The 26,654-nt window shown below is 37.4% G+C and overlaps 1 protein-coding gene across 1 annotated transcript; it reads left to right on the top strand.

Annotated features, from left to right (window-relative positions):
• Positions 1-329: 329 nt before the first annotated feature.
• LOC149012110 (secretory carrier-associated membrane protein 4-like) lies at positions 330-26,155 on the top strand. Its single transcript, XM_089160281.1, has 12 exons — positions 330-579; positions 1,639-1,749; positions 1,864-1,926; positions 3,881-3,914; positions 3,999-4,121; positions 12,943-13,005; positions 13,108-13,201; positions 13,894-13,939; positions 14,026-14,093; positions 18,849-18,897; positions 25,580-25,645; positions 25,816-26,155. The coding sequence occupies exons 1-12, from the start codon at positions 520-522 to the stop codon at positions 25,846-25,848; spliced, it is 810 nt and encodes a 269-aa protein (XP_089016407.1). The 5' UTR covers positions 330-519; the 3' UTR covers positions 25,849-26,155.
• Positions 26,156-26,654: the final 499 nt, after the last annotated feature.

Below are 26,654 nucleotides of genomic sequence, written 5' to 3'. Positions count from 1 at the left end.
GTTACTCTAACCACCAGCGATCGAGTGTTTTTTTTTTGAAAATTTAACTGGTGATAGAAGGTTATCTTAATTATCTCATAAATAATATGAGGAAAAATATGAATTTTATCTAACGATTCAGATTTAGTCAACAGATTTGACGATAGAAATTTAAAGTCGTTCAATTAATATATTCACACGTCCGATCAGCTACCCATTCCCAAACAATAATATTTTCATTTTTGGGTAAACAAACAATAATATTTTCATTTTTAGGTAAATAAACAATAATATATTCCATTTCTTCGATATCCCGCATGTTATAATGAGACTTTGACCGAAATGTTCGAAACTGTGACTTCCGCACTTTACTCTTGTCTTCACTGTTCAGTGCTTTCCCCTGTTTTTCTTTCCAGTGTCACACTTAAATTGGTCAAGTTCATTTGCTTCTTTCCCCTGCAAGAGAGCGAAATCAAAGGAAGGAATTCTCTCTCTCGTTATTATCGCATCTTCGCGAGATTTTTCTGCTGAATCGCAGATATGAAGCCTCGCCACGATCCAAACCCTTTCGATGAAGAGGAAGAAGTCAATCCGTTTTCGGTAACTTCGCCTAGAATCTTTCTCTCTGTTAATGGGTCTCCTTCTTTTCTAGTTTAGTTGTACGTCTATTTTAGTTCCTAAATAATCTGTAGTAGCTTATTGTGGTCATGTGTTCGATCTAGTTAGTGAGAACTTGATATTGGATTTCGAAGTACCAAAAACGGTTTGATCTGAAATTTGGAAATCGGGAATTTAAAATGTTGACCTAACAGCGAAGTTTCTGACTTGGTTTTGTTTGGTACACTCGAATTGGAGTTGGGTCTTAACATTGCCGAGGAAACTTTGTGTAGAAAAATCAAAGATTTGTTTTTTTTCTTCTTCTTTTTTCTTATTGGATTAAATCATAAAGACATGTGTATGTGATATTGGTTTGGGTTTGTTGAGGGTAAGGGTCATTTTGGGACTGAATGTTCAAAATGTAGTTGTGAACTTGGATTCTCAACCCCAAAGGGTGGCTAAGTTGGTAAAAAGCCAACACCTCCAAGTAGGAGGTCAGAGTTCAAATTCCCTTTTAAGGACAGGGGCAAAACCCCACCTTATATTTAAATACCACCCTAAGTAGTCGAGGTGCACGTAAATTGGAACGGGCGAACCTCTGTTTCCCCCCCCAAAAAAAAAAAAAAAAAAAGAAGCTTGGATTCTCGATGTGAATCTAATGAGTAACCCTGGGTTCAGTTTTGATTTGTTTCTCTTTTGATTCAGAGTGGAAATAAGTGAATTGTTTGATTTATCATTATCAAGGTCATAGAAAAGGTCTTTGGTTGGGGCAATGGAGATAATAATCATTACAGGTTGTGGAATGTGAAATATTTGAGTCAATAAGAAATACTGGCGCCATTCAAGTAAACTCTTGGAAAGTTCAAGTTGGGATTTAGTACATGTCTATCTTCATCTGGTTAATTAGAGATTGTGTTCTCTCTGATAGTCTGATTATCAGTTATCAATCAGTTATTGTGAACACTAACAAAATAATGTGTTAATGTAGTGGTCTATAATCCTGTCTTATATTTCTTTTGATACCATTCCATTCAATGCTTGTACTAATATGGTCATTTGCAGAACCCTGCTACGCCTGCATCAAAGCCACGGATACCCTCATTCATACCTCAGTCCCTTGGTTTTGGCAACAAACATGATGCAACTGTTGATATACCTCTGGATACAATGAATGTCAGTCTAAACGATATCCTCATATGAACTTGCAATGCTTGTTTATTTATGCTTCCGATTTTACTTCTTGAAGAGCTGACTTGTTCACTAGAATGTATCTATGGATGTGCACAGGATACCAATGCAAAAGCTAGAGAACTTGCATTATGGGAAGCAGATTTACAAAGGAAAGAAAGGGTCAGTGGTAACAATTCATTTAATAGATATTTATTAAATAGTTGTCATGGCATCAATGTCTCACCTAGGCGTTTCAGTCCCCTGGCATTATCTTACATTTATCTTACATTTAGGGCCCTTTAATGCCATGGATCAGCTAGATGGTGTGACAACTATGGTCTGTTAGTAATATGTTGTTTCTTGATTTAAAAAATAAATATATTATAAGGATAGGACAAATAATACCTCCCCTGTAAGTTTGAGAATCTGACAAGTACAACCCTACCTTTAGTTTTGAATGTTTAGAAGTGTCAACTAAAAAGAGAGGTACTTGCCATTTACAACCCCCCCCCCCCCCCAAAAAAAAAAAAAAAAGGAAAAAAAAGGAAAAAAAGTAGTCTTTGTATCTGTGTTTTTAGTGGCTATCAATGGTAATCAGGTCCTTTTTTTGTATGTGAGAACTTTTCAGGGTTTTGCATTCCTTTTTAAGCCTTCTTTAGGGTTTCATCTTTTGATGGTTTCAGCTACTAAAATTGTCCAAGATATGTGACCAAATCCCACTTTCACCTTGCGCTGAAGTGAAACTAATCCAGAATTGCAAAAGAAGTTAGAAGATAAAAATGTTTAGAGTAGGGTGTGGCTTGGTCTGGTTCAATTCTGAATCATTTTGGATCTGTTCATGTGTTATCCGTGCCTAGTTTTATTTCTTATTATTTAGTGATAGTTGGCTGGATTACTTTTTCCCCTTTTTGGTAGAGTTAGTTGGCCGGATTAGGGATTATATGTCTGACCTTGTTTTAGGATGCACTTTCCTGTATTTTTTGCAGAATTTTTGTCAGCTATGACCATCTTCATACAAGTTATTGGCTAAAGTAGTTTTAAAATTTTTACAAGTCTATCTCATACAAGGTGGAGGGGCTTTCAGCCCTGCACACAGATTTATGAGTGAAAGTGATGTTTTCAGTTCAACTGGTTCTTTTGGTCTCAGACCAGGGTTTATGGACATAGGGGTGTGAACTTTTGTTGATTCAAAATTAGACTTTGTGGTCTCAGTGGTTGTTTGTGTTGTATTCTGGGTAGATCAGCTGAATTCCTGATTGTTCCTTCTCCAATCTTTTCTCTCCACCAGACATCCAGTCAGGTCAATTTCTGCACTCTTCTTTTAACCTTTGTTATTTCTTAAATCTGTTGACCTGCTAGATACAGGTTCAGTTTGGCTTTAAAATCTCAATTTTTATCTACTGCTGTGTCTGTTCTGCATACCTGATTTCCTGCTATCACTAAGCTGTTCTAGAATGACATTTCAAGCATCTTTCCTCTAGTAGGGTTCTTCCTATATTCAAATCTGACCATCATATTTAGGTCAAAGTTTGAAGGACTGCTTATTTCTCTCAATCTAATGTTTGACTTAATCCCTGGCTTGATCAGACCTGCATTTATCTTGTTATTTGATTCCTCTTGGATCTGGATTTTATTCCTTACCTGGAACTTTGGCTTATGTTGGGCTTTCTAAATCCTGATCCCTAGGTGGTTAAAACCCCTTCAGAAACACTCTTAACTCTCTTGTACCATTCTTAATCCTGTTGCTGAATGGCTTCATATCAATTTTGTTTTGTCCAAAAGAGAAAAAATAGTTTTTGATTTTGTTTGATCTGCTGGAAAGCAAGAGGAGTCTTGTTCATTGAAAATTAAGGTTCAAGATGTTTGGTGTCGAGTGTTGACTGAAATACACCGCTGACACTGCCGAATTGGTTGAAATATGCCACCAAAATGGCTCCTATGTATGGTCTATTTCTGTTAAAAAGACTTAAATATTGGAGAACCCTAAATTTGCATGCCATTTTTGTTTTGACAAGTGTTGAAAAAGAAAATATTTTGGTATGTAGACAGAAATTTTGAACTGTGTTAAATATAGGTTTGACTTACTTTTAAAGTTTATTTCACTAGCTGTTTACATTTTACTTTTTCACTACAGGACATAAAACAGAGAGAGGATGCTGTTGCCAGAGGTAATCTATCGCTTCGAATTTTTTATTTGACTTTCCGCATATTATGTTACATCATTTGATTGTGATTTCGATTTGTTACCACAGCCGGCATCCCTACTAGTGACAAAAACTGGCCTCCGTTCTTTCCAATTATTCATCATGACATAACAAATGAGATACCAATCCATGCTCAGAAGCTGCAGTATCTGGCTTTTGCAAGTTGGTTAGGTAATTAAGTTAATGTACTTCATCGTTGTTGAGGAAAAGTTTCCATTTCTTGAAGGCCTTGATTTAGAATATATCTGTTTCCCCTGAAGAAAAAAAGGCTGTTATGCTTTCCTTGAAGCCTTTGATTAAAATTATGTTTTGTGCCATTGATCTTGTAGAATCTGTTATCATGCTTTATGAATTTTTTGGGAAATATTATACAAGGTTTGAGGGCTTCATATCATATTTTTGAAATCCCATTCCTTTTTACATGTGTAATCACCCTAATTTGTTGCATCTAGCACAGTTGCCAATGTAACTGTTGGCAACACCCTATGAAATCAGGCATCTGCTTAGGTTCTTTGGGCTTGCAGTATATGACTAACATAGAAAATTAGAAATAATATTATAACAGTATCTAGACTAATAAACCAGTAACAAACCAGTAGATGATGAGAGAGATTAATGGATAAAGAAGTAGATAATATTCTAACAGTATCTAGACTAATAAACCAGTAACAAACCAGTAGATGATGCGAGAGATGAATGGATGAAGAAGCAGGGTCCTTGAGATTTATGGTCTCAACCATCTAAAATATGTAGAAAAGAGTTACAACACTAGAATCTTCCCTCCCTGGACACCCTAGGAAATTCAACATAGACATGAAATGGGAAACAAACATAACCAATATGGCATTTGGATGTGTAGGTCTATTATCTATAACCAATGCATGACTAGTATTGCACATATTATTCATTTACCCCTTGCATCCAAGTTGGTAGCTTTAACAAATAGTTTTATAAAGTGCTACTAGAGAGGTTGGGCTTTGGTGCAATGGTAAATGTTGCTTCATTTATCCCATGTTTCTAGGTTTGAGTTTGGCAACAACCTCTCTATGAAAGTAGGGACAAGGTATGGACCCACAATGGTGGGGGCCTCTTGCACTAGGTATGACCTTTCTTAATGCAGCATAGAAGCGATGTCAATGCAGTATGATATAATTACCCTAGTAGACTTCATATGGAAGACCAACATAATTAACTAAACATAGGGTATGACCTCTCCTCAAACCCTAAAGTTGAGTGAGCCTTGTCCATTGAGATACATGCTTTGATGCTATGACTATAGTGTCTACACGGTTCAAGGTCTTGTGAGATCTCATCAAGATCTTGGTCGAGATCTTGAGACGAGATCTCATTTTATGTCATGCGAGTTGAGTTGATACCAAAAAATAAAATACCTCAGCCGAGATCCAGGATCTTGCAAGATCCTAGCTCAACCTAGTCTTTATAAATGCCCCATCTCGATCAAGATGAGATGAGATATCTTGATCCCGCTCAGTCTTGACTTGTCCGACTCTCCTTCCCCTTTTGCTAGTTTTGGTGTTTTGGCCTAATTTTTCCTTGGAAAGTTAATCGGGTCTGTACCTTGGCTGATTCAACAAGCTTTTTAGCTCTTCTAGAACAAAGATCTATTGATTTTGAAGTCAATCTTGAAGTAAGGTGAGTGTTCTTTCCAAACTTCATTTTTTCCCCCTTTCAAAATCAAAAGCTATGTTTTGCATTGACGGAGGTGGTGCTGGTGGGGTAGAAGTTGGAGGAGCTGCTTAGTCATTGATTACTCTTGTACTCTTATGGTGTAACTGGTAAGTATAATGGTGTTATAATGTGAAATTATGAACAATTGAACATGTTTGATGCATTTGACATTAAACCTTTATGTTTTCATGTATATCAAGTAATGTTTGTGTAAATCATGTTTTATAAGTTTGCATGTTCACTCCTTTAGTATATTGGTTTCAAAGTTAGGGTTGGGGTGGAACTCATATATACACTTGTGGTCTCACAAATCTAAGGCCACCATGCCCACCATTGAGTTTAAAAGCCTAAAATAGGCTTGTTGAAGTTTGGGTTGTTACTGTTCACGTGAACATTAACGTGAACAATGTTATGCCATTATTCCTTGTTTCCTTTTTAGATATGCTACTCTTTCTAATGTAGGAATCTTGCTACACAAGTTTTGGTAGTTTCTAGAAAGCATAGTTTCTATTTTCTATTAGTTACTAATTTCAAAACTTTTTTTTTCTTTCTTTCAGTACTTCCTATTTTGGATAGATTTTAGGAGTTAGTTTTACTAGAAAATTCAGTCCATAAGTTGTACTCTTTATTTCTTTTTTTAGAGGGCAACATGGCTTGCTTCTCAAGTTATAATCTAGACTATTGATATCTATAAATAAGAGGCTGTGATTCTAGGAGTGCTAAGCTAGAATCATAGGCTTATGTGATTCGTATCAATTCTTCTTCTTTTTTCTTCTTCTTAGTTCTTCTTGTTATTGCACTGTTTTGGTTGGTTAAAATTTATTTTCTAACATGGCATCAAAGTTTTTTTAATCAAAACAGTGTTGTTCTTAAGTATTTTCTTCTAACATTCTCTTTCAGTGTTCCTCTCTTTGGTGCACAACCACCTACTGCTGTACTTATTTTATAGTTAGATTAGATGAATATATAAACTGATCTATTGTATTACTTATTAGATCAGATGAATATATAAACTGATATATTCTATTACTTACCTCTTACTTATCCCTAGAGCTTGATTGATTATTTTGATCTTTCTGTAGTTTTACATCCTTCTGCCAATCTGTTTTTCTATGCAAACATCTATTCAATTTTGTGTTGCCGAATTTTTCTGCTATTCTTCTTAAAGTTGGTGCGCAACAACTTGCTGTTGCAAATAATGTGCTACTTAGATCAGGTTAGATTATATAAACTGATCTCTTCTATCTATTATCTGTACTTAGAATCTAGAACTTGGATCAGATTTAGAAATAGCTACATCTTCTTTTCACTTTTCAGTTCTGCATTGTGTAGATTTTTTTTCCTGGCTTGTTTCGTATACTACATAATTTTATTTTGCCATATCATGATTTGGTTTGGTGTGATTCATAGCTGGTTAAGTCTTGGTTCAATTTTGACTCAAGTTTAATTGATTCAGTCTTCATTCATAGCTGGTTCAGTCTTTGTCAGTTTATTTCTATTTCTTACCTCCTATTAAAGTCTTATTCAATTTTGGGTTCAATTCTTGTTTTGTTCTTGATTGACATTATTCTCCCTATCCTATTTTTAATTCCACATTTTATATCTCTGTTTTCTTTAATTACCCATCTCTCTTATACTATATTTAGTATATTATAATCTTGCTGCCAAGTGTTTTCTCGTCCAAGTTTGTTCTTCATTTATAAATTTAGTTCCTTTCATGCCCATTACTTATTTACAAATTGCCTTTAAAAAAATCTGATTTATTATAGAATTGGCATTGGGCTTATATATTTACCAATAACCCCTTGAAAATTATGGTTTATTACAATGTTGCCATTATCTTAATCCACTATGGGGAGAGTTTGGAAGATGTTTATTGGATTCAGAATTGCTGGACGGAATGAAGATTATATCTACCATAAAGGTTTCGTTGGAAATTGTTGCTTTGGATATATTTAAATTGGATACTGGTTATTGGTTGTCATTAATTGTCCACGTGTAATGCTTCACGTGAGGGGGAGAATGATAACTTATTCTATATCTACTCAAGGTGTGCTGAAGGATATTATTTGTGAAGATCTTTGTCCTCCCAAGATAGTATTTTACAACAATACCTTTACCTACCTACCATTGCCTACCTAATTGTGGTTCGTAGTAACTTATATTACTTTTTACCTATTTGGTCTGTAGTAACCCATATTACCTTACCTATTTAGTTTGTAGTAACCTATACTGTCTTTTACCTACCTACATAGTCCATAATAATTAATATTGCCTTTTACCTACCAATACTTTACCTACTACTTGCCTTCTTGCGAAGCATTTATATGGACATTGGAGTTGTAATTTTGAAGATTTAGTGTGGATATTTCTCCCTACTACTGGCATTATGTGGATAGTGCCTTTTTACCTGCCCATACTTGATCTACTACTTGCCTTCTTGTGAAGCATTTATATGGACATTGGAGTTGCAATTTTGAAGATTTAGTGTTGATATTTCTCCCTACTACCGGCATTATGTGGATAATGCCTTTTTACTTGCCCATACTTTACCTACTACTTGCCTTCTTGCGAAGCACTTACATGGACATTGGAGTTGCAATTTTGAAGATTTAGTGTGGATATTTCTCTCTACTATCGGCATTATGTGGATAGTGCCTTTTTACCTACCCATACTTTACCTACTACTTGCCTTATTGTGAAGCATTTATATGGACTTTGGAGCTGCAATTTTGAAGATTTGGTGTGGATATTTCTCCCTATTATCGGCATTATGGGGATAGAGTCTTTGATCCTGCTATACTATGGACTTTGTTCGTCTTCAACATCGTCAATTGTTCTCATTATTGGATGGTTCTTTTAACATGAAGAATTAAAGTTTTTTTAAGTTGGTGTTGATTATCTCCTGGGTGAAGTTTTCTCAGTGTTTATCAACGTCTGCTATTGCTACACGATTCAAATTTGGTACATGATTCAAAATTGGTGCTAGCTTTCAAGTTTATTCTTATTGTGCAAGCTGAAGTTTTCTTTTTGTATACTCCAGTTTGAGGGGGAGTGTTGAAGTTTGGGCTGTTACTGTTCACGTGAACAGTAACGTGAATAGTGTTATGCCATTATTCCTTGATTCCTTTTTAGATATGGTATTCTTTCTAATTTAGGAATCTTGCTACACAAGTTTTGATAGTTTCTAGAAAACATAGTTTCTATTTTTTATTAGTTACTAATTTCAGAATTTTCCTTTTTGGATAGATTTTAGGAGTTAGTTTTACTAGAAAATTCTGTCCATAAGTTGTACTCTTTATTTCCTTTTTTAGAGGGCAAGATGGCTTGCTTCTCAAGTTGTAATTTGACTACTGACATCTATAAATAAGAGGCTGTGATTCTAGGAGTGCTAAGCTAGAATCGCAGGCTTATGTGATTCTTATCAATTCTTCTTTTTTCTTCTTCTTCTTAGTTCTTCTTGTTATTGCACTGTTTTGGTTGATTAAAGTTTATTATCTAAAAAGGCTAAATGCTGAATTACAACCCAATTGAGCCCTAATACGCATTGAGATGGGCCCTTGAGTTGGGTTGAGTTGACTAGGGATTTTTACCACATTTAGGCCGAGATCTTGCAAGATATTGGTTTTTTAAGGGACCAAGATCCCTTTTGAGACTGAGATCTCAAGCCATGGTGTCTACTATAATTTCTTGTATGAAGTCCACTAGGCCCCCAACTCCATTTATGGGTAAGCTTTGACTTTTGATTAATTTTTGGATGTGATTTTAAATATATATTTTTTCTTGGGCTACCTACCGAGGACCCATTCATTGCTTTTAGATTCTTTTATATGCATGTTATGGGATTAAAGGTGTAGCATGCATCATTTTAATTGGTTGGCTTGTATTCGCATGTGGCATAAGTACTGAAGTGACCTACTCAAGAGAGCAATGGTTTAAGAACTACATAGGTCAGCAACTTGTCTGACTGATCCTTTTTAATTGCTGCTGCACCTATAAGGTGATGTATGTATTTACCTCCTTGCTTTCTTTTTTCCTTTCTCATTCCATTACGGCTTCATGTGATTGGAAGGGAAGAGAAATTAATGCACAAAGAAAAGGGAAATTTCTGTAATAATTGCAAGAAGTATTCTTGAACTCGCTGAACTTCTACCAAATGTTAATTTGTTTTCAACCAAATTCCTTGGGTTGGAAAAACAAATAAATATCCAGTTTGATTTAACTAACATATTTGGTAAGAGTTAAAGTTGATTACACCATCATCATCGTTATATTTTCCACTTTGTTATTTAAACTAATTTCCCTTCGCTTCATTTCCTCAACTAAGTGAACTTCAAATTTATAAATATTTGGTTTCCACATCTAGCGTTCTCTAGCAAGGGGAGAGAAAGGAAAGGTGAAGGGGAGGGGCCTACAACAAGGTTTAAAGTATTGGTCACTATTGACAGGTCTTTTCTTTGTCCTAAATAAGTGGCTTATTTAGTGGCAGATACGATCAATATATCTGGCTACCATCGACACATTCATTATAGGGTTAGTGTAGTAATGATTATCTGCTGATGCAGCTTGGTTCATCTTGATGCATTTCGATATGTACTGATACCATTTATAAATTCTGTTAAAGAAGTACCCTTTTCACTCATAGACTCAATACAACTCCTATTCTAACTGAAAATTGAAGGAAAACTCTCAATCAAGAGTCTAAAATCTTTTCTTGGTTTTTCATACTTTTGGACTAAAAAAACGAATCAAGGAATGGTAGAACATCATCCTTTGCATCATCAAATACTCTTCATGGCCATAAGCTGTCACAACATGTAAGAGACCTCATCTTTTATTACAATATCAATTTAGTGCACTTGCTTGGTTATACATTCTTCTTCATCTTAATGTTTATACATGATACTTACTATCTGTTCCAAAAGTTTACTTCCTAGTGTATTTTGACAATTTCCTTGTGTTTTTTCCGTTATCAGATTCATATGTACAATATGATTCCATACGTCTCTTTATATCACTCAATACATAGGATACCTGATATTACTTTTAAGTTTTAATCTTGCTATAAATGAGCCAATTTAGGAAGCGGTGGGCTAAATATTGAAGTAAAGAAATATCTAGACCCCAGGATACTATGGTAAGCCTGTTCCTTGGGGTATTTGGGAAGAACTGCAAGAAAGTAATTATAACTTAAGAGCTACTTCAAAAAAGATGGCTTTCCAAATCATGTTATGTCATTACCCTGATCTATCTCCATATTTCATAGCATTCTGATAATATAAAAATGCTTTCAAATTTGAACATGTTAAAACAACTCCCAGATCAATATATAATGCATGGTGGAATCTGAGCATTTTTGTTCACATTAAAAGTAATGACACTGGTGCTTGCAAGTACAATTTACAAGTCACAAGATTTACATAACCACATACAAGTGAGAAACTGTCAACAATGTACTTGTATATTTCTTTTGTGCAAGTCTTGAAAAGAACATTTACTTGTATATATATATATCTATACTTTGTTTGTATATTCTTCTTGTTTACAACATACCAGTATATTGTTTACAATTTCTGACTTGTGATTATTTAAATTTTGTATGTGGTACTTGTAGCTAGTAGTGTCACTATATTTAATATAAATACAAATGTTTAGCTTCCAAAATGTATAATTTGTGATCTTGGAATTGGTTAGAATGTTAAAATTTGAATGCATTTATATATTTTTGAATGTTATGATATGTCTGTCATGGCTGGACCCTAAGGATTTGGGTCAAAAGTACAAGAACTGGAGGTCCATCTTCCCGGATTGTGCTCCATCTGAATGTGAGAAATCATGGCCCCAAGAAAAAGCTTACACATGATGTCACAAATGAGTGTTTCCCTACGAAGCTTTTATCAGTTAATGGCTCTTACTAGCAGAGAGGAGGGGGGCTTAGTTACGCTGTCAGATTGTTTTGAAGGCTTTTTTCAATATTGTGGTGGCATGGGGGCAAGCCAAAATTGGGTGATCAACATCCTTGGTAGCATTCTAAGTTTCTAACATAAGGCACAAGAGGGGGTCCTGGAAATGATGGTGAAGGAGGGAGGATTGGGAGGGAAGAGAAGGATTAAGCAATCTCCAAATGGTGAAACTGTGGTCTGGGATATGGCCTTTGAACCAAACAGCAGGGTATCATGGTATGGTGGGTGGAGTGTTGGCGTATCAGGTTCCAGCTGTTTGATACCGAAACGACCAGTAAAAAACTTTAAAATTAAGCTAATCACAGCATGACAACAAACCCATTAGTTTCTTGCTCCTGCCTAAGCCATCCGATAGTTTGAATTACAGATGACATTGACCTTCTAAACTGCATCCGATATGCTTAATTTTTAAAACTAACAGCGAGTCTGTTCTGGTCAATTTTGTGATCTACTGCTGGTTATGATTTCCTGTGGTATTCTGTTTGAGTTGTGTTCGGTATTTTGGGGTTTGATTCTCTCTGCAATTCCTTTCTTGCTTCTGAATTCCATGGTAGATTACCTAAATTCTGAACCTGCTGTTCGAATCCTTGGGGTACGAGGACCGTTCATAGAGTTACTATTCTGGAAACCGAATTAGTTCAGGTTCTACTGGGCAGTTCTTCCAGCAGAGTGGACCCATCAGTTGTAAATGTAGACCATTCGGATTATTTTGATTGAAGCTACATAATTTCTCCCTAGTCTGGTTCTGTTCTTTGTGCATGTGACCCTGCTGTTCGAGTCTCATATTAAAGTAATTCTGTTTGAGATCAGATTACTCCACTAGACTTATCTCGTATGGTGATGGCTCAAAAGTAGGACTGGTATATGGTAGTATATTTGGGATATCTCAGTACAGGAAGATATTAATGGAATTCGTTGGAGAGTTATTTTTCCGATTCCTGCAGCCACGATTGTTTCTACACTCTGCTGTACTTTTTGGTTGTTAGAACCAAAAGTCTAATATTGGATTGACGATATGCTATGGCTTGCCTGGCTCCACAGTAGTGCATCTTTCAGTTTCAGCCTTGATTATCGTCCTTTTTGTAGCCAAAATTGAAATGATCATTTAGGTTGCCATTTCTTGCATTTGACTAACGGGTGCACATCTGAAAGAGTTTATTTGTTTTTGGTATGGAAACTGAAACCAAATCCTTCCTGCCATTTCTCTATAATTACTATAGTATGCATTTTATAAGATAATAATTTTGGCTTGTGTCAGAAGTAATTTGTCTCCAGTTAAGAGTTTTTTTTTTGTTCAGCCATTTTATAAGGCACAATATTTGGTTTTGATGATGTTGCAGGAATAGTACTTTGTCTTGTATTCAATATTGTTGCTGTGATTGTCTACTGGATTAAAGGAGGAGGTAAGATTTGTTTCCTTGATACTTGCAGCAAATTTTTGAATGAAATTATTTCCCTTGAGTGTTGCTCAGTGTACTGCTTCTGAGTATGTTTACAATATGCAGGTGTTAAAATCTTTTTCCTTTCAATAATCTATGCTCTTATGGGATGCCCCCTTTCATATGTACTATGGTATAGGCCTCTCTATCGTGGAATGAGGTACCTGCTCTTTTACGCACAACACCTGAATTTATTTATATTCTAGAGGAAAATGGTCATTCGCATACCTTTTTCAGTGGAATAGTTTATTGGGTTAGTGCTGGATGATTGGATAGTCTTGGTAATGGTTTTGATGGAACCTGCTCCATTCCCATCCCTATCCTTGGTTTGGTTGAGTCAGTGTTGGGTGTTTGATAGTCTTGGTTATGGTTTTGATGAAACCTGCTCCATTTTCATCCCTATGCTTAAATGAATGGCACAGTGGCTAAGTTGTGCTATTGCAACTTGTTCATTGTGGGTTCAAAACTAGGAAATCGTCTCTTCTGAGAAGTGGGTAAGGCTCGTACGTTTCCCTCTCCAAGACCCTGCATTGATGGGGAGCCTAGAGTGCTGGTTTCCTTTTTTTTTTTTTTTTTTTTGGGGGGGGGGGGGGGGGGGTTGATCAAAATCAATGAAATACCCTTGCTTTCCATTTTTTTTGGCTTCGGTGTAGCAGAAACTTGATTGATGTGTGGAAAAATTGGAATCTAGTATTAGATTGGTTGATGAGCCAGCTAATAGTCAGTAGTGACTGTATACCTAATGAATACAGACCCATTAAACATTACACTTTATTTTTGTGTTATTCCATAATTGAAATAGGACTTTCCGATATTCATTAGCTGCTGTTGTTGGCTCTTCTTGCTTTGCAGAACTGACAGTGCGCTGAATTTTGGTTCGTTTTTCCTGTTCTACTTGGTTAGTGCTTAAGTCACTTAATTAGAATTCTTTATAGACCAATAACTAATTCCATCCCTTTCACTAATGTCATTCCCATTATGCAGCTCCACATTGGCTTTTGTATATTTGCTGCTATAGCTCCTCCAATTGTCTTTCATGGGAAGTCATTGACGTAAGTGCTTTTTCACGAACTCTTATTTTACGTTTCATGATGTAACAGAATCTGGAAGTTGCTCATTCATCATATCGTTTTGGTCTTGAATGTTCTCATCAGCACTGAACAATATTTGGCTCTTTATGACTTCCTGTAATTAAATGACTGATGTCAGATTAAAAGTGCAAAGTAATGCCCAAAGCTGCTGTACTTGGATAGAGTATCCTGTTAGGAAATATCCTATAGTGGTACTTGTCTTATATTTGTCAGTCTAAGTTGTAATTTCTGTTTTTTTATTTTTTCTCTTTAACGGTTTAACCTACCTGGGGAGTTAGATGTAGTTTCCCTTACATTTTAGGTAATAAATATGGGAAAGAGTTGTATACACTGTTGTATTGAGCTACACCTTTCCAACATTACTGTTTTCCTTCTGTTTGTCCTTCTTCCTCATTCAGCTCTCTTAATTAATCTCATTTCTCTTTGTATTTCTGATTCTAACTGTTTCCTACTTGGTATCAGAGCTTGTTTTGAGACTTGACCAATTTATTATTCTTACTTCCCTCTCTTTGGAACCATAGTAGTGAAGAGGGTTCGTTTGGAAGCTATCCATGACCTCTTGGATCGAGGGGGTTCCAACCAGACCCCTCTTGAGCCCTAAAAGGGCTGGGAGACCAGAATACCCCTGGGGTATTCAGCCAACTTCAAAGTGGGCCTTTTGGGTCTGGTTTTTGGGGCCCAATATATGGGGGGCCAAACCTTGGTTACATTGAGTATATTTTAAGTCAAGATTCCTTTTTTTTTTTTTTTTTTTTGGGGTGTCTGAGGTTCATCCGGGCCAGCTTGCACGCACCTCGATTACATCCTCAGAGGGAGCTTTGTCGTCCGCAAGGGTTAAACCCATGACCCCTCCACTGAGAAGTATGGATCTTACCACTCTACCAACCCTGCATTGACGTCAAGATCCTTCTTACTTCTAGTTAAATTCTTTGATTTGTGTGGTTGTTATTTACTCGGTTGTAAGGGGATCCTAGTCTATAAATGAAACCCCCGTTGAGTCAGTCTTTATTTTCTAGTTAAAGTCTTTCCTTCCTTTTAAGGCTATAAATAGCCAACCCTACTCAGTATAATGTTAAGTTGAATTGAATCTTGAGGGAGTCGTGGCTTCTGTTGGAGGGCCACTGCAGTCTTAGAGATCTTCATCATCAATTCCAGCAAGCTTCTTCCAATCTCGAGCAGCAGTTCAACAGTCCAGCACCTTTACAAGTACAGCAGCCCCCTTCCGCTTCCCCTTCCTCCCTCTCAATTCCCCCACCCCTCCTGTCTCTTGCGCAGCCACCTAGGACCCCTCTCCCACCATCGCAGCCCCAAGAACCCTCCCCCATCCCTATGATATATCCCTAAAGCCCTTCCCCGTCCTTTTCTTCCATTTGGCCCCCCTACCCTTGCTCCTGCTCTCTTGCGGCAGGTCTGAAAACAAAAAAAGAAAATAAAAGAAAGAAAAGAAAAGAAAAGAGAAGCAAAGAAAGACAAGAAAGAAAAGAATCAAGAAAGACTGCCCAAGAATCATCCAAGATCCAAGAAACCCCTTCCATGATTCCCAAGAAACCTACCTAGGATCATCCCTAAACCCTCCCATACCCAACTGCAGGTTTCCTAGGAAACCTTAACACATCCTATACTTCTTTGTTACAACCCATATTGATTTTGAGCATCTCAAGATTATCCTGTAGGAGTTCGTTAAAACCCTAATCTCACAACATAAGGTCCTTGTTATCCTAAAATCAAACCATTAGATTTTTGTTAAACCCTAGGTTTGGGTATTCAACTGTTGGTTCAAATAAGAAGGATTCTGGGCCAACCCTCAATTCTAGGGAATTATTTCGATAAACCCTAGCCCCAGAATTAGGTTACATCATTGGGACTCCTAACCAAACTGGGACTCATTCAATAATTTCTTGTAAAAGTATAGATCAGACCTGTTTGATGGTGGGCAGTGACTTGGATTAGCTTGATGCTCTGCATCATTACGTCATTGCTGTCCTTGTTGTCCATATACAGCTGCAAGGCTTGTTGCAACGGCATTGTCATTACGTTCAATGGTCCAGAGGTTGTAGTTTGTACAGTGTTCTAAACTATGGTAGCTTCTTTTCAGTGGCTTGGAGAGTTTCAAGGTTTCTCCACATTGTTGGAGCAACTTGAGTCACTTGGTCAGGGGTCAATTGGGCATTTGAAGAGCCAGTTATGTTGGAGTTCCCTTTTATACTACGGGATGCCATACAATGAGGGACCTAAAGACACTTAGACTAACAATCAGCAATACAAACAGACTAATCCTAGGCTCTATATCAAGTTGGATGTGTGGGGAACCCTCGTAAGTAGGGGTTGTACATGGACTGATTAGATTTACTTCAAGTGGGTGCATGTTTTAAGGGAAAACACTAAAGAATGGTGGGGCTGCAGCATGTACTTGACAAATACCAATGTTAAACGTGATAAATAATAGAGCAAATTGCACTGACACCCCAAAATAGAGGCCTTAAAGCACTAACACCCCACTTTATGTTTAAAAAGCACATAGACCCCAAAATTGGATTTTTATTGGATTTATTTGTCAAATTTATCACTGAAAACCTTTCAGACTCTGTTTATTATAGGGATATTTTTTAAAATAAACAATGATTTAACTGTTTTCAGTGATAAATTTGACAAATATATCCAATAAAAATCCAATTTTGGGGTCTATGTGCTTTTTAAACATAAAGTGGGGTGTTAGTGCTTTAAGACCTCCATTTTGGGGTGCCAGTGCAATTTGCTCTAAATAATATAATGATTGAGATAATCGCAAGCCAATATGCAATGCTTAACCCCCCATTAAAAAACAATCACAAAATCTGTCGGTTAAATAAAGTTTTACAATCACAAATAAGAAAGTTAAAAGGATTTACGGAACTCCTACATGATTTAGTACAGCTAGAGTTCTAAAGTTAAGATAGGGTCCTTGTTTATGTGAGAGTCATTAGTTGAGTAGGAGTCATACTTAGAATTAGAGTTCTAATTTGAAGTCCAGTGGGTTTCCTAGTCTGAGTCTTAGTTTATTTAGTTATTATTATTATTCTTTTTTTTAAGTAAAGCCTCCATTTTCTGTAAGCACAAATTGAATATTAATTAAATTGGGATTGAGAGTTTGGAGGCGAGGGAGTCGTGGGTTTCCTTTGGGGAGGCCTATGGCAGCTTGTGAGTGTGTCTTCTTCAAGTTTTCAGCCATTGTTCCTCAATTCTGGCAGCAATTCATCAACGCCAGCAACCAACCCTCATCCAAGTAAGTAAACAACATCCCAGCCCTTAGCCCTCTCTCCTTCTCCAAACCTACCTGCAAGCCCCTCCTACCTTTCTTCTTCCTGTGGCAACAGCATGTTGCTCCCCCACCCCCCCTTCAGCCCTAGATTTCCTAAACCTCTTACCCTGTCCCTTCTCCTAGTTGGATCGCCTCTACCCTTACCCTATCCCTACCCTTAGATCCTCCATTAGACCTTCCTCCATTTGGTGTTAGAATTTTCTGGAATTCATCTTTAACCTCTAGAAACCCTCACCTTTAACTTTACTAGAAACCCAATTACTCCCAAATCCCTCAACCAAGCCAAAACCAATTAGAAGTATCCTGAAGTTATTAAAATGTCAACTATAGCCCCTCCCCTAACCTAACTGAAATGCTAGAACCCTATTTTAGTACCCTAGCCTGAACATTCAGTTCTGAAAATACAAGACAGCAGCAGCTGGACCTTACATTCCCCCATTCAACCCTAAACCCAGTAAGGATCTAACCCTAATTCATATATTCAGACCTGAAATTACAGTTACAGCATAGTATTGAACTTGGAAAAGAAAAAAAAAATCAAATTCTTTCAACTCTAAGCCTGGCTGAAACCTTCTATGCCTAACCCTAACTGTTGTGGACCCTAATTCCCTCTAGATGACTGCTGGTTCCCTGAGAGAGGATCCTGGGGTGAGCCCAATTCTAGGGCAATAATCCTCCAGGCTAAACCCTAGAATTTGGTTTACATCAGCTGGTGCTTAAGAGCCTCTTGAAGATTGAAGTTTTGTTGCCACATCTGAGTTCCATAAGTTGACCATCAATCACCAGAATCTGTGAGGCTTTAAGAGCCCATCCCCAGCACCAACCTCTTTGTTCGATCCCAGCTTGATCAATTTTTTGCTTCTGATTTGGCTAGAAAATAACTTCTTCCTCTGAATCTTGTTTCTAATTTGTGTTGTGCATCAATTTTCAGTTCTAGACAATCATTGCCATGTGCTCTGTCTAGCTAAAGAACCTTTCATATTTTGCTTAGCTTTGTACTCTTGCATTTTATTTGACTTAGAATGCTAGCGTGTGAATAAAGAATCTCTTTATTTTCCCCCAAATGTATCCATCTACTATTCTAACTTTGTAATTTTTGTTGACTTTATGAATTTTGAAAAGCTTGCTTTTCATGTGTCCATGGTGTTGTGTAACTTGGACCTGGCTTATCAGTTCTCTGGAGGATTTATTAGTTTCTGTAATAAATTTTAGAGTATAAGCCTATCGAAATGAAAAAGCTTTGGTCTTTCATTGCATAGAAGGATTTTGAAGGATGAGGGGAACTCTCTCCTTTAACCTCAGGGACAAAATAGGAAAGGTTTCCCAATGATTGATTCCTTTGTTTAGTTTAGTATAAATGTCAATTCAATGTTCAGATGTATGTGAAACTAAATTAAGATCTTGTTTTCCAACTTCAGGGGTATCCTTGCAGCAATTGATGTCTTCCATGACAGTACACTGGCTGGGGTGAGTTGCTTAACAGAAATCATGCATCTCTGCGTTCACCTTTTCAATTAGCTATTTGTTTTTCAAATTATTGTTGCAAAAAGTTTCATATTCTAAATCATATTTGTGGAGTGATCATAGCTCATAAGTAATGTGATCCCAAGGCTTGGATTTAGGAAACCCAGGTTGTGTCACCTTTTTGCCACCCAAAGAAGGATAACCCACATATAAGAAGGTTATGAAAAACTGTAATTTAAGTCAAATGTATGAGGTTGGCATTTGACTTAGGGAACCCAGGTTGTGTCACCTTTTTACTGTAAATGATTGCAGCCTTCAATGTTCTTTGTTGTGAAAGTATAAGGGATATAAGATGAATTATAACTAATGAATGAGGGCTTTCTTGGAATTTGAAGATCTAAATTGAACTTAGAATTAGGAAAGGGGTAATTGTGGATAAAAATAATAGGGTTTTAAAACAAATTTTGGTATGGAATAGCAGATCATTGAACCAGTACCAACGCTGTATCTCTATCTAAAGGTTTTTGATGGGACTCAAAATTTTTAAAGGGTGCTAATACAATGGATTCTTTATTCCAATTGAAGTGCAACCCAACTCAGAAGACAATCCAGTGAAAAAAGAAAATCTGCAGTCACCTCCAGGCAGTAGCTTCTGGTTCGGTCTTGGATTCAGTGGAAAACTTCTCATCCAGATTGTCAAATGTGGATGAAGCTCTAGGGGATGAAATACCCTAAGTTGAGGCTGTAACCCCCAGGAAAACTGAGTGATGCAGATTCATCTCTGAAATAGGCTCCTTCTTTTTATATATATATAATTAGGGGATGAAGCTCTAGGGGATGAAATACCCTAAGTTGAGGCTGTAACCCCCAGGAAAACTGAGTGATGCAGATTCATCTCTGAAATAGGCTCCTTCTTGGATTCAGTGGAAAACTTTTCATCCAGATTGTCAAATGTGGATGAAGCTCTAGGGGATGAAATACCCTAAGTTGAGGCTGTAACCCCCAGGAAAACTGAGTGATGCAGATTCATCTCTGAAATAGGCTCCTTCTTTTTATATATATATAATTAGGAATATCTCTGGGCTGGGTTCTATCCTCTTTTGACCTTTGATCCCATGGTTTTCCCATGTAGTCACCTTGTCAGTCACTTTTAAGGCCCTAAAGTAGGGATAATTAGTTGAGCATGAAATTAGCTTCTACTCAGTTGGTTTGTTTTAGTTTAGCTCAGTTGAACCCATTATGTGTTGCAACTAATTGTTAGTAAGTGTTTTAGTGGGACTAGATTAGTTTTCTATACAACCAGTCCTATTTTGACTTGCTTTCTTTTGTTGCTTACTATTCAGTTTGGGTTACGTAATGGGTAAAGTATTGGTTGAGGCCTACCCTTTTTTGGGGTAGAAGTGTAATTTTGAATCTTTTATATATGGTTTTAATTGGAATCTGTTTAATGAAAATTGCTTTGCAAGCTGCTGCAGTCCTTGTTTTCCATTGTAGATTAAGTCTAGAGAGTGATCTAGCTTTGGTAGAATTAGGTTTATGTTTTCAACCGAGATCTAGCTTTGGTAGAATTAGGTTGGTGTATGTTTTCAACAGACTCCTGATGGTGGGAAGCCTGGGAGGTTCAATTGTGGGGTTGGTGTACATATCCAATCGACTCTTGACATCGGGAAGCCCAAGAGATTCAAATCAAAGCTCTCCTTCGGTTTGGTTTAAGATTTTTCTCAACTTCTTGTCAAGATTCAAGATTCAGTCTTTTTTCAGAAACAAGGATTTCCTCCTTATAAGTGATGCAGTATCAGACTGGTTCACTCACTTCCAGTCCAACCCCAAAAGAACTGTTCCCATGGGGTTTGGTCCAAGAAAAGAATTGGATTTAAACAAAGTATTTTAGTTCAATTTTAGTTTTAGTCTTATATTTAGTTTTAGTATTCTTACATGAGGTTTTAGATTTTGTTTTGGACCTTGATTTCAATTAGGATTTGCATTTTGTTTCCTTTAAATGGATTGTATTAGGATCAAGGTACAAAAAATCGGCCGATTCAGTGAAACCCCGATATATCGGTGACATTTCGCCGACATATGGGGGCATTATTGGAATTTTTGGTCAACTGAGCTTTGGACGGTTCAGATCTGCTACCCATTTTCTCAATACTCAATAAGCAGGGTTTCACACTTTCACTTTCATCTGCCGATCTGTGTTTCTTGGTTTCACTCTCTCATCTTTCGTCTCTTCTTCGTTTCCTCTCTCATCTTCTTCTTCACAACAACTTCTTCAGAATACTGAGTATTGATTTGCAAATCAAAATAAGAAGTTTGCTTCTTCTATTTTTCTCCCCTTCTATTTCTTCTTCGGCATTTCTCAATAACGCATAGAGGAAGAAGATTGTTGAAGAAAACCCCAATAATCAGTGTTTTCTGCAGTTGTGTGTGCTAAATCAAAAGCAACCAGGTTATGATTCTGATGTTTCTTCAGGCGATGAATCCGAAGATAAGAAAGCCACTATAGGATTTCGGACGAAATTTTCACCTTCGCTTGCTAGGGCTTCTTGTTTCCCTTTTCTGCTTGTAGCTTCTTTGCTATGGAAGCTTTCATAGAAGCAACAGTAGCAGCAGAAGATGAAATGGTGATTGAGGAAACCATCGGAATAGGCGATTTTTGCGACATTTCATTCGTCCAGTGAAAAATAGCCAATTTTCCAGCGACTTTTGGTAAATTTCGTTTTGGAGATGCGTTTCGTGTCGCCATATAGCGAAACTCAGTGATATTTTGCCGATTTTTCCTTCCTTGATTAGGATACTATTTTCAGGTTGAGTAGATTGAAGAGTTTGTTTGTTATTGAGAATCCCTTTTCCCTGTTCTACTCCCCCTTTGTTCCCCTCCCTATTTCTCTTATTCTCCCTCCATTACAGCCCACCATTGCATCCTCTATTCTAGGCCTGTATCATTGGGTATCAGAGCCAAAGTTCCCACTCCCATCATTTTCTTCTTCCTTTATTCCTCTCCACTGTTTTATTAATGTGATACGGCAGTTAAGAAAGGAAAAAAATCCTGCGGAAACAGAAATTCAGGAGCTGGTGAAATAGAACCAGAAAAAAGAATAACTTATGGAGGAAGGGAAGATTGTGAGATATAGCAGCAACGGAATTTGAGAAAGAAGAACTAAAGTAGCTAAATAGAAAAGGAGGAAGAAAAAAAAAACAGTGGAGAGAAGCGTAAGTGAATCAATCTAGAAAAGAAAGGCAGAAGAAGAGCAGGCGCAGTCCAGAAGAAGGGAAAGAGAAACAAAAAAACTAGACAGGAAAGAAAGGGACTGATTGAAGGACAGAACAGAGAAAGACGAAGAAAGATCAGAGAAGAAGAAAAGGGGAAGAGATGGAAGAGAAGCAGAGACTCAGAGAATGGAAGACATACCTGTTTCAGAAGTCTGGCCTGAGCATTGCTGATGGACAGAATCACAGAATCTCCTCCCCAGCTTGGTTCCCATCCTGAGAATCGGACGACTGCTTGAGTTCAAAGACGACAAGTTTGCCATCCATTAATAGAATTTTTCCTATTTACAGCTCTGCCATTACTTAAATACTTCCAATTGTTTACAGCATCTGCATTCTGCCACCCACCTATAGAGTTTCTTTTTATTTGTCATCTTGCTGTTTTCCTTGCATCTACACTTATTTATCTTCCTATCTTCAAAGCACTCAACCGTTCAATCATACAAATCATTCAATTCCAGCAAGGTTCAAGCATCATCCAAGCCATCAAGTCACAGCCCCTCCCCCACCCCATTCCAGCCTGCCTATTCTGTCCACAGGCCTCCCCCACCCCTCACTTTGCTGCCGCAACCTTGCAGCAACCTTCACAGACCCTTCCTGTCTTCGTTTGGCCTTGAAACTGCCCCTAACCCCATCGCATCTTACCCCTGCACCCTTCCCCTTCCCCTTCAATTCCCTGCAAACCCACTCCTCCCCTCCTTTTTCTTCCCCACAGCTTCAAGTCCTAACCTTAATAGGAAAGCCATATTCCCAGCCTCAATTGAACCCTTTTCCCCTTCCCTTTTGGTCGCCCTTAAGACTAGACTACAATCCCAACCTTACTTTCCCCAAATCAGCCATATTTTTGAAGTTCAAAAAATCCCTGCACTTCATCTTCTTCAGAGAGAATTGCAGAATTTTGAAAATTTTCCAGAATCCCTAAAACTCAAGTTTCAGCCTGTACCCTCCTGAGATAGTTTCTGAAACTCAAATAGACGTGTTCTCAAGTTCTGCCCCGACCTTACAGCCAACCCTAGCCTTTGTCAAGCCTTGACCGAAATCCTAATCCAACTCCTAGTTGACCTAGGACTTGAATTTCAAATCTGAATTTCAACTCCTATAGAATTCAGATCTGGAATTTCACTTTCAACAGGCATAGGCAGTGTTAAAATCCCTTAAAAACCCCTTATCTATTGCTCAAATAGTCCTGGGCAGCGACCTAATCTAGGGAGTACATCTTAAACCCTAACCCTGGATCGTGGTTTATATCAGATACTCTTACCGCTGAAATGAATTCCATGAAGACAATGATAGAAATACAAGCATCTATTGATCAATTAATAGCTTTAGATAAACTGAAGCGCCCCTTGGTACTTCGGAGTTCTTCCAAGCTTGACCCTCTTTATGGTACACTGCCAAGGTCTCCAACACTTCCACTAGCACCACGGCACCACCACCACCACCACCACCACCACCACCACCTTATGGATCTGGCAGTTATGATGATTGTGGGGCTGACAAAGCAGCAAGTTTGGATGTTTTAGAATTTTCTGGGAACAGTAATCCAGAACACTACCTTGACTGGATTCATAGTTTGGGGTCCGTCCCCAGAACACTACCTTGACTGGATTCGTAGTTTGGGGACCTTTTTCAGATGGTACGGGCTAACTGAGGGCAGAAAACTATTATTTGCAGAAGCCAAACTTAAAGATGCAGCTCGAATATAGTGGATCAAGCAACGATAACAAAATCGAACCCGGGTATTTTTGTTATAACTACTTGCGCTGAAATGCATGAACTTATGAACAAAAGGTTTTTGCCTACTGACTAAAGGCAATGCATGCACCTCAGGTTTGCATAGTTGAAACAGGAGAACCTGACTGTTGAAGAGTACATTGATAAATTTTCTTATTATGCTACTTGGTCTAATTTTGATTAGAATGAAGAAGTATTGGTGCCACAGTTTTGTAACAGATTGTATCCTCAGATTACTGATGCACTTGCTTCTAGCCGACTCTACCTACAATGGAAGACATTGTGTAGGTTACATATCAGGTAGAAGAGAATCTGGAACGACCATGCACTCAAAGGACCTTTTCAGATACCTCTCCTAGGGGTAACGGTTACAATCTGCCACAACATGCTTCGCAAGAGAGGTTCTCCAACAAATTCCAGGCATCTGGCTCAACAATGGCACCCTCACTGCCTAATCGATTATATTTGCCAACCTAGTGTAGTTTCAAAAACCCTTCTTCCATTCATCGATTCATGTGTAAAGGCATGGGTAGAAGAGATCTCTGTTCCTAATTGATTGATGTCCTACATTGACAAGGACAAAATACCTTAAGAACTGAAGGAGGAACCACCTATAGGAATGGTCAGTTTCGTGGCTGAAAGTGATCTAGAGCCTTAAAATAATGATGAGAGTGATGATAAGCACCGATACTGATATGTTCATTGGCCCTCTTAGCCACACATAAAGTTCCTAATGAGGAAGATAAATATTGGATTGGAATAATATTTTCTAGACCAGAATGCGATGCAACAACATATGGTTCAAATTTTTGGGACATGGATTTCTAGTCTGTTGACCACATGTCAAACATCAAGCCGAAAGTAAAATCCCAAGATGCCAAATAGATCTTTGAAGATTCTAGTACCATGAGAGAATGCATGGTTTTGGTGGGAGTGTAGGTGTGCTTGGACTTGGGCGCTTTTTTTTTTTTTTTTTTTTTTTTTAGGGGGCGGGGGATGTGGGAGGTTGGAAGTTTATATAGTTGATGGTATCTGACATCTTACTTGTGGCCTGAGCTGTATACTAGAGTCAGAATTGCTACTGTATCTTGCTACTTGATAAAGCTAGGTGGATGATTGAGCAAACTTGTCTACAGTGAACCTACAAAGGCAAAAATTAACCAAATGCATTTTGACAAAAAAGAAGGGGGCTAAGCTCTGTCTGTGTGCTTAAAAGTCTTAGAAATAAGATCCCGCTCTCAAGTCTCCTGACTCATAATTTAAGGCCAGGTTACTATTTCTTTACAGTAAATCTTTGCAGTTTTCTTAATAGTTATTTACTTCTGTACCTTACTTTGAACCTCATTAACTTGTAGCATATTCGTATATAAATATACCTGGCATTGTAAATACTCGATCATTATTTAACACTGTTCAAGAATTGAATTTGAAGATGAAAATATGTTGTCACTATCATGCACATGATTCAAATATATATTATCTAAAATTAGATCACCATTGTTGTATTACCTACTAATTTCATTTTTTTAAAATAATTTGAATAGATGAATTATTTAGTACATAGTTTGGTATGCGGAAAATCCGATTGTACGCACTTGTGCCAAAAACACTTTGTATTCATGTAGTTCTTCATGCTGAGATGCATTTAATTGTTTCACTTTTCTGTTTTGTTACTTCGCAGATATTCTACATTGTTGGCTTTGGAATCTTTTGTTTGGAATCATTAATAAGTTTTTGGGTAATACAGGCAAGTTTTGAAACTTTGAATCACCATTTATTCTACTTGTGTGTGTGTAACACAAATGCATTTGCATATTATTTACATTCATCAAAATTTAGTTTATCATGACTTGCTTAATGTTCTGCTTAAGGGGATCTTGGTCCTGAATAGTGTGCTTGTTGTTGTACTTCCTGCAGAAAGTGTACATGTACTTCAGAGGAAACAAGTGAAGCCTATCACTGACTCATATGAGTAATAAATATAGTGTTGCTTTAGGCCGTACAAATTTGTATTATTATTTTTTCACCTTTCGGTCGTTTTCCCTATTTTGTGATGGTTGTATTTAAGGAGATGTTGATGCACATTGAATAATCCGTTGTATGTATATTTTCTAAAGTTTGGTGATCTGTGTTTGAAAACTTGAGACTCTTGGCAGTTGCATTGGCTTCCATAGATTCTTGTCTGGTTTACTCAGGAATCAACTTGAACTGCCAAAAATGAGATTCCTTAACTTCTGCATTTTTGGTCAGGAAATGAGATGGACGCACATCCTCTGCTGTTTGCAATACCTCTATAAGAATTGCGAATTATCAGAGTTGAACTACTGTGATTCAATTGGTGGTTCATTAACTGAGCCATTTCTGATATTTAGAACCTTAGTTTGGATGGGAGTGGTGCATTGCAGGTTTTGTATTTCTCTAACTCTTTCGAATGACTGAAGCAATTGCTGTTGTTCAGATACAACCATTATAAAAATGGCAGCACCAAGAGAATGGTCATCCATCAGCCAGCTACTAATGGACGCATGTGTTCTCCATGAATATCTAATCCTTGGATTATGATATTTTTTGATCGGTCAAACCAAACTATGTCCATTTTTTTTGGCCAACAGTGAATAATCCAGTGGTTAGAAATTCATATGGGACAAATGACATCGATTGGTAGCCGGCTCATGGATGACTGCTCTCACGCAGCCTGATAAATAATTTTAAAAGGAAATATGCATGCCACAAGCCTCGATGTGTTTGTTGTCTAG

This window comes from Hakea prostrata, chromosome 6 (assembly GCF_041222555.1).
Source record: "Hakea prostrata isolate BN-2017 chromosome 6, UWA_Hpros_2, whole genome shotgun sequence".
NCBI lineage: Eukaryota > Viridiplantae > Streptophyta > Magnoliopsida > Proteales > Proteaceae > Hakea > Hakea prostrata.
The sequence above is the reverse complement of the archived record's forward strand: the minus strand, read 5'-3'. Positions and strand labels throughout refer to the sequence as shown.